This window comes from Ambystoma mexicanum, chromosome 5p, assembly GCF_040938575.1.
Source record: "Ambystoma mexicanum isolate Mex_15411 chromosome 5p, UKY_AmexF1_1, whole genome shotgun sequence".
Lineage (NCBI taxonomy): Eukaryota > Metazoa > Chordata > Amphibia > Caudata > Ambystomatidae > Ambystoma > Ambystoma mexicanum.
This window is the reverse complement of record NC_090930.1, coordinates 783,670,986-783,685,126: the sequence shown is the minus strand read 5'-3', so window position 1 is coordinate 783,685,126 and position 14,141 is coordinate 783,670,986. Positions and strand designations below refer to the sequence as shown.

At 47.4% G+C, this 14,141-nt stretch overlaps 1 protein-coding gene across 4 annotated transcripts in view; it reads left to right on the top strand.

The window, feature by feature from the left end:
• TRANK1 (tetratricopeptide repeat and ankyrin repeat containing 1) overlaps positions 1-14,141 on the top strand; it is a 2,632,183-nt gene that overhangs the window by 1,700,822 nt on the left and 917,220 nt on the right. For all 4 annotated transcript variants that reach the window (XM_069613200.1, XM_069613201.1, XM_069613199.1 and 1 more), the window contains one exon: positions 247-446. In XM_069613200.1, the coding sequence (XP_069469301.1) occupies positions 247-446 (200 nt within the window). The remainder of the gene's footprint in view (positions 1-246; positions 447-14,141) is intronic.

Sequence of the window (14,141 nt, the reverse complement as noted above, 5' to 3'; positions counted from 1 at the left end):
TGTGTTTATTAGAGTGATTTCATAGCTTTTCTTTTATAGACTGCCGCTTATAATCAGTAAATTGTAACCACAAACAAGTGAACAAAGAAACCTGTATAGTGTGATCAGTCATGATCTGAGAGAGCCTGGGGAAAAGGGGAGAACAGCAGCAAAGACGCTAGCGAATTGAAATCCAGACTCGCTCATATCTATGCTGCGTCACTAGCTTGCACATGCACTTACTTTATGATTTTCCTTTTGTTTCAGGAATTCTACGTCTGGCATCAGGTGTTGTTGATCTGCTCCAGCACTTTTTCCCAGAATCCTTTGATCGACTACCCAGGGACTGCGGTTTGTTTGATGGCCCCAAATCAACCTTCTTGGAATCCTGCAGTGTTAGCGATCTTGCAATCTTACTACGTGGCAATAAAAGAAAAACACAACCAATTGAATTTGGAGCTCATCAGGTCTGTGCAACACATTTATCATTGAGCATTGTTAGGCAAGATTGTATGCAGTACCCTGTGGAAGATTGCACCAGCCTTGTCCTCTTGGCAATAGTTAACCGAACCTTTGGTATAATCAAACACTACATAAGTTGGTAGAGTGACTGAGCAGCCAGGCTTATCTCAAGAGGGGTCAATGTGAGCTTTGAGGTTGTAACACAGAGTTTTACAATGACAGTTATTCAAATAAACACTTAAACACAAGGTTTCTTGATAAAACAATTATTAATGTATTTAACAGTCAGTTGAATAAGCCTTCTTTAGAAGGGAGCAAAACATGTAACACTTTAAAATATACTTCAAAACACACTCTTAGGGCCTCATTATGAGTCAGACAGTCTGGAAAGAACGTTGGTTGTAAAACCGCCACCACCGTTCTTTCCGGACCGGCTGATTCCGAGTCCTGCAGGCGGGAGGTGTCACTCCCGCCAGGTCTGACCTGGCGGGTTTAACACCCGCATGCATGCGGAAATGGAAACACCGGCTCCGTCATAGACGGAACCTGTGTTTCCATTGTCCCCATCCCCATGGAGTCCTATGGGACTCCATGGGAATGGGGATTTACACAATTCCGCCTCCAGAATTCCTGGGTCACTGGGGTCGTAATGCCCCGGTAAGTCCGGGAATCACGGAGGCGGAATGGTAATACGAGTCCAGCGGTAACCTGATGGTTTTTCTGGCTCGGTTACCACCAGACTCGTAATGAGGCCCTTAGTTTCTCTAATCAGATGATATCCATTCGGGATGGGACACACACTCCCTACACCCTCACGTGACTTAAATAGCTAGAACACTGTGGACATTGATTTATCACTGGTACATTTAGAGAAATACTAATTTTTAGTACAAAAGGCTACATATGGGAATAAAACAAAGGTTAACAAATAATTCATAAACTGGTAAGTACTTTCAGAACCCTCCAATGAAAAGTTAATGAACCCTTTCCTGGAGGAAAGTCAGAAGCACAAAGTCAGAGGTAAGAAGAGTCTCTCAGGGAGCCAGGACAGCCAATGTTAGTTGAGCAAAGTCTAGGGGAGCTGAAGATCTTCTTGCAGGTAAGTAAAAGTCTTGTGCAATGTTTTTAGAAATGTTTGTAGAAAGGAAATCACTAAAGGGCCACAATCTGGGAGGCTTGTGAAGGGGCAAAGCTGCAAGCAACTCTGCAAAGGTAACCTAGACAAGGCTCAACTGAGAGCTAGCAAGGCTACACCACAAGAGGTAAGTCCCCTTAGTTTTACAGTACCTTTGGTTAGAAGAAAACTGGTTCCAGCTGCACTTCTGTTCCTGTGTAGGTATGCAGATCCTGTGTTCCTGGGCCTCAGTCATTGGGACAAGAGGGAGGACGTCTGGGGACTCCGGCACTACGAATGGAAAGTCAGCGACATCAATGGGCAAACTTCAGATCAGCGGCACTTCACAGTTTCAGCTCCTCGCGTCAGTCGCAAAAAGCACCACCGCAGGTTCTCGGATACCTTAATGGACTTTCCTCGCATCTGGGGTCCAGCATTCTGTTGACGTGGGTCAGGCTTGTTCAGTCCTGCTTCATGGTAGTCCGGATGATCTTCCTGGAGATCGGGTCTGACTTAAAAGCGATGCACTCGATCTGGTGTTCCTCTCCCTGGCAATCGGTTCCTGCAGCAGCAATGGAAGTACTGCCAGCTCTGAGAGGATGTCCAGACAAGTTCACTTTGGGGTTGATTGGTCCCACCAACCCAAGGGGAGAAGTAGTCTGTTGCAGGGCTTCTCTATTCAAAGCAAATTCAGAGCTTCAGCACAGCAGCAGGTCTTCACTGGGCAAACCAACGGTCCAGGAGTTGCAGCGGAAGTCTCTTCCAAGTTCTTCGGATTCCTTCGTCCAGTGGTCGACTTGGCCTTCCAAGTCAAAAAGCCTCACCTTTTATGCAGGTTTCTCCCATTCATACGCAGCCTTGCTGTCTCTCACACAGCTGGGTGACTGTTCCCCGAGGACAGCCAGCCAGTCCCCTTTGGGTGCCTTCCTGTAACCAAGGGGATTAAGCACAGGGACTGTCGGGCACCTCCCTCACAGTAAATAGCAAGAAGGACCTTTCCAACAAGAAATGGGGGAAACATGGGGGGAAAAAACACTGGGGCCATTTTGACGAAATGGGCACCCATGGGTGTCTTACTGCAGCTGCCATTGCAGCCCGCTGTAAAAACACACAATGGTAGGAAAAAGTAAACCACTGCCACCAGCCATTAATTGTAGAAAGGGTAGCATAAAAATGTTACATGAGCAACTGGACAAAGGGGATACTAAGGAACCCCTCCAGCACCCTATTGTAAGATAGTGTGTGCTGGGTCTAGAAAGTTACAAAATGTAAGTAAAGTGAATTTCACTTCACTGCTCTTGGAAACACTAGTTTCACCAAGAGAATGTATTTAAACCTTTGGGAAATCTAAGAGACTTCCCTGTGTCACTGCACTGAAGGTGCTGTGTGTCACAATGTAAAGATGATGCCTATGGAGTTTGCCAGACTCCAAAGTCAAAAGAAAGTCAAAAGAAACAGAGTCCAAATCACAGAAAAATACATGAGTGGGAAAAAGGTCTCACTCTCTCCAGGTTAGAAATTAAAAGTCCTAAAGTCCAGCAAAAAGTGCTGGGTGTCTCTAAGCTAGAAGGGAAGTGGCACATTTCTGAGCATTCTCCCTAACAATCATTGAGCAGGATCCAAGTCTTTCTGTTGAACTTTTGAACAGTGGGCACCTTATCGCTTTGTACCAAAGGAACAGCTCAGAATATTCAGAAAGTGTGTCTAATGAAGTGTATAAATGAGTGAGATTGTGAAAGATCATTAAAAAGAAATATGCATCGCTACAAATAGTTATATGATAAAAGGACCTTTCCAAACACGATGAAGTGCAGATTTGCCCTTGCTAAAAAATCATTGTTGATTGTGGTCGATGAATAGAATGTGATCCAATTCATGCCACATCTGATGTAAAGACTGACTGGTTGAAACATTTCCTAGGATACTCCATTAGGAAATCAGAAAAGTATTGAGTATTCTGGCTGGTAGGAAGTAGACTTTATCCCAATTTAGATTGTTGGGGTAGTGGTTTCCCATCAGACAGTCTCAAACCCAAGCTGACCGGTTGGAGTTATCAGTGCTTTGGAATTATGTGTTGTGTTTTTTAAGATGAACAAGTAGGCAGCCTATCACCAAAATCTTTTCTTTCTTGATGTTTTCCCATCTCTTTCAATGGGTCTTTCATCGTGTCTGTAAATGGTTTGTGTCAGGGCGCAACATTTCAAGTCATGAGCTACTAGCCACACATAAGTCACTTGCCCCCATTTTTGAATGAAGAGTAGTACATGATGAGAAAAGAAATTGCATACCAAACTTCAATTACATTATACAGGTGTAGCCCCAGAACCAATTATGAAAAATTGGAAAAGCCAGCAGTTTTGGATGTTGCCATATGGTTGGAGGTGCAGCCCGTCACTAAATGGGTCATATTCCTTCATAGTTATCAAATGGATATTAACCCAGAAGATAGCTCAGCAAGTTAAATGCTTGTTTGACATGAGGACAGCCTGCATGTTGCAAGTTCAGATCTTGGCAGTGCGATCTTTGTCCCTTGTCTGTCCAAGTTCAAGGAAACCAGTTTGCTCCTTGCACCAGGTCCTCCATGATGCCTATCGTATTCAGAGTGTGGGATAACTGGCTTAGCCACCTGTTTCTCATGCGTTATCGCCCCACCCCTGCCACGCCACCATATCCCTGGAACCCTGTCAGAATTTCTCACTGATGCCCTACTTCTTTCTCCTTTACTATTAACTTTACGTGCTCAATTATCTTGACATGCTTTGAGGCTGGTGGGAATATAACCTCCTTGAAATTAGGAGATCTGATTGGGATCTTAACAAGCTGCTTCTGCATCTGAAAGTCATCCATTGCGTACCAGAGCAGCCCACTCAATCAATGAAATGGTCCAAAGCTGTATACATGTCTTGTGCTTTGCACACATTTTACTGTCATGGTAAATATTCTGATAAATGCAGTAACAATTATACAATATGTGCATGGCATGCTCAGAAGGAATGCACATTTGAATTAATATCACAGACATGTTTGATAAATTGGTGGTCATTCTTATGTTCCCAAAATGCACTTTGTTTTTATGCAAAGCAGCCAGCATCTGATGTTAATGGCACCCACATTCAACGCCTACCTTCGCCCTTCAGACCCATCCACACCACTGACAACCTGTCCCCTTTTCCCCCGCACACGAAGGGAGGCAGGTGGGGAGTTCCCCCAGTAAATGTTGTGCATTTCCAGCACTGTATTAAGGGAAACTCAAAGGTACAATTCAGAGTGATGCTAATAAGATGAAGCGCTAGTCTATCAAGCTAAACACAAAGCACAGTCAACTAAGGAACTGTCACCTACATTGCGGCAAATACACTTATGTATGGTATTAAACACTATTACACACTGTTAACTAAAAGGGAATTCTGCCTTTTTCTAATGGCAATTGACCTGTCTGCAATATGGTAGGTTCACAACACATGTTGTCCTATTAGTGTGGTGGAGAGAGCTATGCACATTTTTGAGTGTGGCAACATATAACTGATCCTCCAGCCCACTCTGAAAAGTTGCCATAAATGCAGTATCTATTCCTTACTGCAGTAATAAGGATAGAAATTGCCTAGATGCCAACTTGCAGTCGGTCACTTGTGCACACTTTCACTCAGACACACTTGCACACACACTGTCTACACTAACTGCTAACAACACACACCACAGCTATAGTCACTCAACGGAAGTGGTGGGTCGGCGCTGCTGTAAACAGCCATGGGTTAGATGAAAAAGGGCACCCCAGGAGTGCCCTCTGAACTTAAAAAAATTAATTAAACTGATCGCTGTTGGGTATGTTTTTCTACAGTCCAACTGGTGTGGGACTTCATAAGACTTATCTCTTGGGATTAGGGACCCAACACTTAATTTAGGGCTGTACTGCACAAGTGGGTAGAGAGGCTGAACATCTAGGTTCATCTTAGGAGGAAGTAATGTGAGCTGTAGAGCAGTACACTGGAATCGGTAAACACAGGGATCCAAGAAAACACTTAATCACTTAAAGTTATATTAAAATATATATATTTTTCTGAAGCTTGTGGATCTGCGTAGGCCGACATCTAGTGGTAGCCGCGTAGTATTACATTTGTAGTTTTCGAAACTTAAAAAGGGATGTCGGCAGGGCGTGTTAGTAATACCTTCCCTAGTGTGACTTCCACTGTGCCCATGGTCCTTGATGCGTCGAAGTCCCTCTGATTGTTTTTTATTCCAATGTAGTTGGATGCGTATTGCATAGTTCCTTCTGGGCTGGCACCATTACTTAGTAGAAGTTTAAACTTAGTTTGTCTTTCTGTTTTTTCGACAACCGTACACTGCAAGATCTCCAGCAATGGCTTCAAGGCCAAGATCATCCGTCGACAACTTACATCTCACAAACCTTGTCTGCAGCCTTTCCAGGCCCCAATGGGCCTCGGCCCTGCACAATAGGGAGAGTGGGAGGAGGTTCATATTTCATCTCACTTAGAGTTCTGTTACACTACCATTTATTTTGCCAGGCTGCCATCTTTATACATGATGGAAAACATTCCTTTTAAATTCTGTACTTTCCTGGAAGTATTCACACTGAGTGTGTAACCTTTGCCTCCCGAGGGACCATGTCAAAAAACAGTGCAAGTCTTGAAAACTGTTTAGGCCGAAAACTTTAAAGGACCGCAAGACTAAACGCTTGGCCCACTAAGCCATGAATGTCGTGGCTGCCATGGACTTCGAGGGGGCCTCCAACGATAGCAGGATCGGCATCCTAAGTGACTCCAAGTGCGATCGGGATCCAATGGATTCCCGCACTTGAGCCCCTGTCTCCAACAAGCAGGCCAGCAGTTCTGCTACGGAGACGATCCCAGGCGGCTCAGGCACCCCCAGTCCACACCACACCAAGCACATCCCCCATGGCCGAAAGTCGATCACGTCGTCGACCGATAAGCCACACAGAGTGTCAAAGCGAATGTCCCAACATTCCTTGTCCTCTGGGCATCGCGGTTGCGATCAGCATATGACAGACGCCAAAGTCTAAATCTGGAAAGTCTTTGGGTTCCTGTGACCGGGCGTCAAACGACTTGTTGCCAACCTCTGGAAAAAGCTCTTAAATGAGCGACGTAATAAAAAAAACACGTCCTTGACACCTTACTGAAGAGCAGAACGTCGAAAAAGCTTGAAATCTTCGACTCCCCAAGCCTCAAAGTCACAAGGCACGAAGAGTAGAGATTACTCTACCCATGAGGACACCCTTTCAGTGGCAATGCATCATAAACAGACCCCTGCCCCAGAACCTCCACCTGCTTCCTCTGTGTTGCCAAGCTCCTCCCAATGGACCCCAGAACAATTTGATAGGGTCATGAGAAGAATGTCCAGTTTTGTACATTTCTTTGATCAACACCCAGATCAACTCCACAATCTTCAGTGCCCCCCCATAAGGCGAGGCAGCAAACAAAAAGCCTGCCGCAACACCACACAAGCTTCTACCTTCTCATATCAAGACGTAGGTCAAGAAACACATTATGACACAAGTCTTACAGGACCCTGGCTCATATTCAGACCCAAAGGACACAGACCTAGACCAATACTATGATGATGACGTTTACATCATCCAATCCCCAAACCACACCGACCAACCAGTGGCTGACTCCCCTGTAGACAACCAGCTGCAGTACAATGACCTACTCTTAAAGGCTGCAGAAAACTTTAAGATAGATACCCAGGAAGCTCAAGTCGATAAAGACTTTGTAGAGGATATCCTTAGGGATAAGAAATCGCAGCACAGTTTATCCCTCTACTTTAATCGGTCCAGAGGCGTATTCAGCCCTCACTACTTACCCCCAATCTGACAAGGGCAGTCAACTCACGCATCGAAAGGTGTTTAGACCAGCCCCTTCGGACCCTTTATACATTAGGTGGCAGTTAAAGCCCGACACTCTAGTAGTCACCAACAAAAGAAAGAGCGCAGGAACCTCTATCCTCTGCCCCTCCTGACAAGGAGAGTAAGACGATCTACATCCTGGGCAGGAATAGCTTCCTTGGCTGCCTATCAAATAAGAATATCGAATAATACTACGCTATTAACTAGCTATAATTGCTGCAAGTGGGACAAGCTCTCACAACAAATAAACTTGGTTCCAGAGACTCTAAAACACAGCTCTCGCACACCATCGCTGAAGGGAGACAAGTAGCAAGCTGCATCCTTAAGAATAACTTGGACGCAGCAGATAACGCGGGGCGTATTGTGGCAGAAGGCACACAAATCAAATGCCATGCATGGCTCCGTCATTCGGGTTTCAAATTGGAGGCCCAGGCTACCCTTTTAAACATTATTGGCTCTTCCTTATCTTGTAGTTTATGCAAGCCGCTCGACCAACTTTCCTGCCCAGTCTTGCAGTGACAGTGTATTCAATCAAGGTGAGTACCCCTGAGCACCCTTTAGTGCCGTTTAGTGCTTTTACTTTAGGGGTGTTGAAGTTAGGATGATTTTGGACGTAGGTCTCATAAGTTTTGTTTTTCCTGGTTTGATATACAGGACTTGAACCCAATCCTGGAGACGGGACCACCCACTGAAGGTCAGTGTACCTTTCATTATACTCTATAAAGTAGTAATTGCAATTGTTTTTTTTTCTTTTAGAAAAAAACACATTCTGCGGCACTAATAGTCTTCTTCGACCTGAAGATGGATTTCCTATAAACCGAAACGCGTTGGCATTTTATCAACTTATATGGAGCTATTTTGGACTCTTACACAAAAACCTTTGTGGCTCACAGGAATTAGGAGTTGCAAAGCATCACGATTTATAATGAACTTCCTTCACAAACAGTGACAATCCGTACTTGTTTGAGATTGAATCAACCTGTACTAAAACTTATATGTCACGTTATCTTTGTTATCAATTGTGGATTTATATAATTTTGTATCCATGTTATTTTTACATGTTTGACTTTTGAAGCTTATGTTATTGATGTTCACGTGAAGATGGTAAGATAAAAATCCAATTATGTACAATGGTATACAAATTGTTGATTGAAACTTGCATGACATTGAACATGTCGATTATTGATGTTTTGAATATCATTGTTTTGAACACAGATTTTTTAATGGAATCAGTTTTTGTGGGATTTGATGTGGGGGCCTTAGTGGCTGACGGCCTGTCCTCCACAGGGCCTATACGGCGGATCTCTAGAATTTACTTGGGATTTATATCCCCTAGGAGTGCATTGGGGGACCGCCATACGACAACGTATGGTTTTGGTTTGTTTTACCCTTTTAAACATGCCCATTGAGCCCTGGGCTTTATTTGGCAAAGCGGTCGAAGAGGCACTTAAAAGCGCGAAGAAGAAATATGACACCCTCAAATACCTGGGACAACTCAATAACAAGCCCTTTGGGCAGAGAGGAGGCTGAAATACATGCTGGTAATCGACAAACTGGTTTCAGTCTGTCTGAGTGATATGCATGAATGTTCCTGCCAGTGGTCCTGATTGGACCACTGCTGTGGTGTGTGTGTGTGTGTGGGGGGGGGTAGTTCTATGATTGGCTAGTGGGAGATTCTGCTCTTACCTGGCTTTTGGGATAAGAAGAGGACCCCTGCACTCAATCTAGAGATCACGTGTCACAGCTCCCCCCGCAGGACAGCTAAAGATCGACAGCAAGACATGGCTCTTCCAGGACAGCAGCAGTATTTGGTCACCAGGCCTCCTTCAGATGGGTCTCTGGTCTCCTCACGGGTCTCAGAGCTGGACAGGAGTTTTGGCTCCTTTTGGGTTTCTCCAGGATCTCTCGAGAGTGGGTGGAGGGGTCCTCTTCTTATCCCAAATGCCAGATAAGAGCAGAAACTCCCAGTAGCAGAACGAACCCCGCACACAGACCAGCAGTGATCCAATCAGGACCACTGGCAGGAACAATCATATATATCACTCGGACACACTGAAACCAGTTTGTGGATTCAGACCAGAAAGTGCCAGCCCACATCCAGTCAGCTAACATTCATATCTCTCCTGTTGCCAGCCAAAAGCCTCTGCTTTCCTGGGCACTGGAAGTCCATATAAGGATTTACCTGGCCTCACAGGCCTGGAAGAAGGCTAAAAGACAAGATGGCCAAAGGACAAGCAAAACACCTTGTGGCATGACCATGTTTGATCACGAGCCACAGTTAGTAGCCAAACGTGGTAAGGTGAAAACGAAAAGTACAAAAATTGTAAAAAGTCGCTGCTGCCACTAGCTTGTTTATTTGGCACACCTAGAGTAACCACAAATCCTTGAGTGTCAGTCTAGGGCAAAAACAAATATGTACCCTATTGTACTGTATTGTAAGATGCCTTGTACAATGATAAAAGTTACAAAAAAGACACAACAGTTACCAAAGTAGTAATATCAGTATCAAGACTAAGGGAAACAATGCTTCCCAGTACTGACAGCCTGAAGGACATGTCAGTTTTCCCATAACAGATGAGCAAAAGACAGTGTAGTGAAGCATAAGGCTTCACTGCACTGAAAAACAGTAGGTCAGATTCAAAATAAAGCAAATGTTTGGGGGGTCCATAAAAATGGAAAGAAAGGTGCAGTAAAGTGAAGGCTTTCATAATCCCCTCCACACCCCACCCCCAGATTAGGTACAGGGGGAACTAATCCACCCCTGGATGGGTACTTCGTTCCAATTGGTTATCCCAGTTGGACAGCCCATCAGAATTTCTAAATTTGGAATTTGGCCTAGTCCCAATAGTGATGTTCAAGGCCTGCAGACTCATGAACCGTCTGGCCACTTTGGATTCTCTCCTTTAATATCGACCAACCACTTCAAAGGCTTAGGGTGAGCATAAACAGTCAATTGAGTCCCATAGAGGTAGGACCGCAACTTCCTAAGACCCCATATGATGGAAAACATTTTTTATCCACCTGGTGCCACCTGATTTAGCCACACCTAAACTGGTAGCTGGTGTGACATATGTGTTGTTCCTCTCCTTTGTCACCAAGCTGTGAACGTTTTCCAACTAGCCCAGTGTCCTAAGCATCTGCCTGCAATATGAAAGCTCTCTTCCAATCGGGTGCCCTTAAACCAGGGGCCTGACCTAAGGATTCTTTCAGGCCAGTGAAGGGGAGATTGGTCATGGAGGAGCCTAGTACCCAGTGAGACTGAGGGAAGCCTGGCCTGTCCACGTGGTCCGGGCCCTCTGACCGGCCTACACAGTAGGGAGAGTGGGGTCGGGGTGGCCATATTCTTTCAGTTATGTCTCTCCTCTTTCCCTCTCTTTGCTCCCTAGGTCTGGTCATCGCCTTTGTTGCCTTTTGCTATGGAAAGGACACCATTTAGGTTTTCCCCCTCTTGCAGTGCCAGATACCCTTGGAAGGACAAGCACTCTAAGTGCAACAATTGTCTACCCCCTGACCACGATGAAGTGCGGTGCGCGGCCTATAAACTCCTGCGCCCTAAAACGCTTGAGGAGTGTTGCATTAAGTGGTGGGTGGCCTATGGCATGTTGCGGGCTGGATCCTCTTCCCCCACCGCCGCAAGTGACGGGGGACCAGTGATGACCAGGCATCTGTGTTGGATGTCATTGACCTTACGTTGGATGTTTCAGGGTCCGCCACCCCCGTCCCCGACTCCGATAGGCCTGACGCGAGTCATGCTATGGGGAAAACACCCGGCGACAGGGGCATACAAGATTGCAGCACTAAACACACAACCCCGGTCCCGGTTTTGACGGTGCCGTCGAAACAGGCGAAAGTGCCAACGGAACTGCCGAAAATTTCGCCAGGATCAAGTGGTCCTCAGGATCAGCAGCCTTCCCTGCATCCACAGCAGCATCTTGCGACTGGGCCTCCTAAAACAAAGGGCGCTACCTCCAAAACCCATGTGGCCATCAAAGCGCCTTTGGCTGATGCTCCAGCGCCCCCTAAGGCCCGGGTAGGAGAAAGATCTACCGCTAGGCCTCAAAGTCAACCGGCACATCGCCCCGCTTCGCCGAACATCTCCGAAAGCATCGCTAGGATTGCTTCGGCAGTGGGGTTGAAGGAGAGGTCCCGGGAGATGTCGAAGCACAAAGAGCGGCCTGCGGATGTGCCGAAAGACGCGCTACAGCCCCTTGATGCTCAGGAGGACTACATAGTGTGAAACTCCAACAAATCTATCTTTGGCCTAGAACCATACTCCCCTTTGCATGAGCAAGCTTCCCAAGCTCCCATTTCGAATGTGTCCCATCTCTAGCCAGACAGCTAGGTCTCTCTCCTCTCCAGCTCCCACTGCCAGCCAGTCCCTGCACAGCATCACACCGGGCCTCTTTCTCTTGGCCTCTCAGTGGTCTGGCCTCCTGCCAAAAACTCCCTGCTAGATCGATCTCGAACTCTGCTCTCATCTGCTCTCCCAGTCTGCTCTCCCAAGCTACATCTCTGTCAAAGCCATCCGATTCTCCATCCGATTCTGATTCTACTGCAAAACCTTGCCCCTGGATATACTTTTCAATGACGTACATACATCTCTATGGTAACATATAAAAATACATATTTCTACTAGCTAAGCATTTCTCAAAAAGCAGACGGCGCCTAAAGGTTTATCAAAGTCTGTCATGTTCCCTCTTAGCTCACTATGTTCTCATCACAGTGACATCTCAAAGCAAGATGGAACCGCTTTCAAACTGCGTATCCTTCTTTCGAGGGGATTGGGTCCTCCGACGTATTCCATATCTATGACATGTAATCACCACAGCTGTGCTGCTTCGGAAACTTTTTTCTGCGTCCTGTGTCAATGACGTTGATGCGCCGTCGTCGAGGACCTCCTCCGACGTCATCCGATGTGATAAGTAGGACGCACGACACCCCTAGCCTCAGTTCCGTTTTTTCCGCGAACGTGTTGCTTCGTGAATCTCGGTTAATGCCTCGACTCTTTGGAGTTCTGTTCTTCTCGGTTCTTCGAACCTGTTCGTTTTTGTGAAAATCCTTCGTGTGAAGATGTCTTCTACTTCATCTTCGACCCCGCGTCCGGGCTTCAAGAAGTGCGGGGAGTGTGGGTCCAAGATGTCGGTGACGGACTCGCACGACGCCTGCCTCTGGTGCCTCGGGGAGGCCCACGACACGGATGACTGTATCGACTGCCAGTCGCTCACGTCCAAAGCCTTAGGTGAACGTAAGAAGAAGTTGTCGGTAGGTCGGGTTTCCAAGCCCCGGAAGTCGAAGTCTGCGGGGCTTTCGACGGATGATTCGAGAGGAGACTCTCTGTGTCATCGTCGGAAGTCTCATGGGTCTCCTCCTAGGAGTTGGTCTCGCCACTCCTCAGCCTCTTCGAGGCATTCTCGGAAGTGCCGACACCGGTCGTCTTCCAGGTCCTCTTCAGAGGATCTGCCCGGCACGTCGCTTACCCCATCAGCCGTGCGACGCCGCAGGAATGGGCTTCCTTCGGGAAGAAAATGCTGGCGATTCTCGAGTTGCAGGGTACTAAGCCGTCCGCGCCCCCGAGTGGGGTCGGTCGTGAGAGGTCGAGAGACATCGCTTGCAAGAGTGGTCGGCACGAGTCACGGGAGAGGTCCCGTTCGGACAAGGGGACTCGTTCTCGACGTACCCGTTCTAGGTCCCGGTCCTCAACGCGTTCGAGACCGTTTGCACCTGTGATGTCTTCGAGGAAGAAATGGAAGTCTGAGGCGTCGAGGGCGTCGACAGGCTTTCTCGAGGCTCTGGCTCCGAGGAAGTCGTCGAAGCTCAGGTCGTCGAAGGACACGCTCGGAGCTCCGGCTCCGAGGACTGTGTCGACGCCGCCGATGCTGGCGGCGCTGCATCTGACGTCGACGCCGATTTCCTCGACGCCGATCCTCTCGGCGCCGATGCCTGTTCTCTCGACTCCGGTGCCGATTCACTCGACGCCCTCGACACCTTTCGTGTCGGAGGTACCCCGTGGCACGGGGGAACCCCTTAGGAAGGCTCTGGTTAAGAGCAAGCACTCTCGGGTGCCTTCTTTTCGCCACCTGGAATATATTTCAGAGGCGGATGAGGATTCTGATGGCCTGGTTCCTAGTCAGGTTCCAGATGAAATAGTCTCGGGCCATAGTCAGTTTGACGATTTGAGGCAGTCACTGCATGATGCCAGTGGAATGGACACCTCTCCGGAGGTGGAGTTTTGTAGGCCTGAGCCTGGCTCTCATGCCGATTCCTCGTACCGACGCCTTATGGCTAGGGTTTCTGAGTACTTGGGATGGTCTGCTCCCCCAGGGGAGTTTGTGCAGGATGATCTCACGGACATCCTTGATGTTGGTCCCCCAACTGACCCGGTACTGCTGTTCCATATGGCTTTACAGAGAAGGGTGGCGGCGGCTTGGACTGCTCCAGAGAGTCTCCCGGCAGTGGGCAGGTCCTTGTCGCGAAAATACCGTCCAGCCAGTAGCGACCCCTGCTACTTGACCAGGCACCCCATTCCGGAGAGTTTGGTGGTGCAGGCGGCCACGACCCCGGCAAAGCAGGCGTCGTACCCTACCATCCCTCCTGATAGGGACGACAAACGTTTTGATGGCTGGGCGAAGAAAGTGTTTTCTTCTGGTGGTATGGCGCTTCAGGCGGCCAACTCCATTTGTGCCTTGTCTCGTTTCACTCACACTC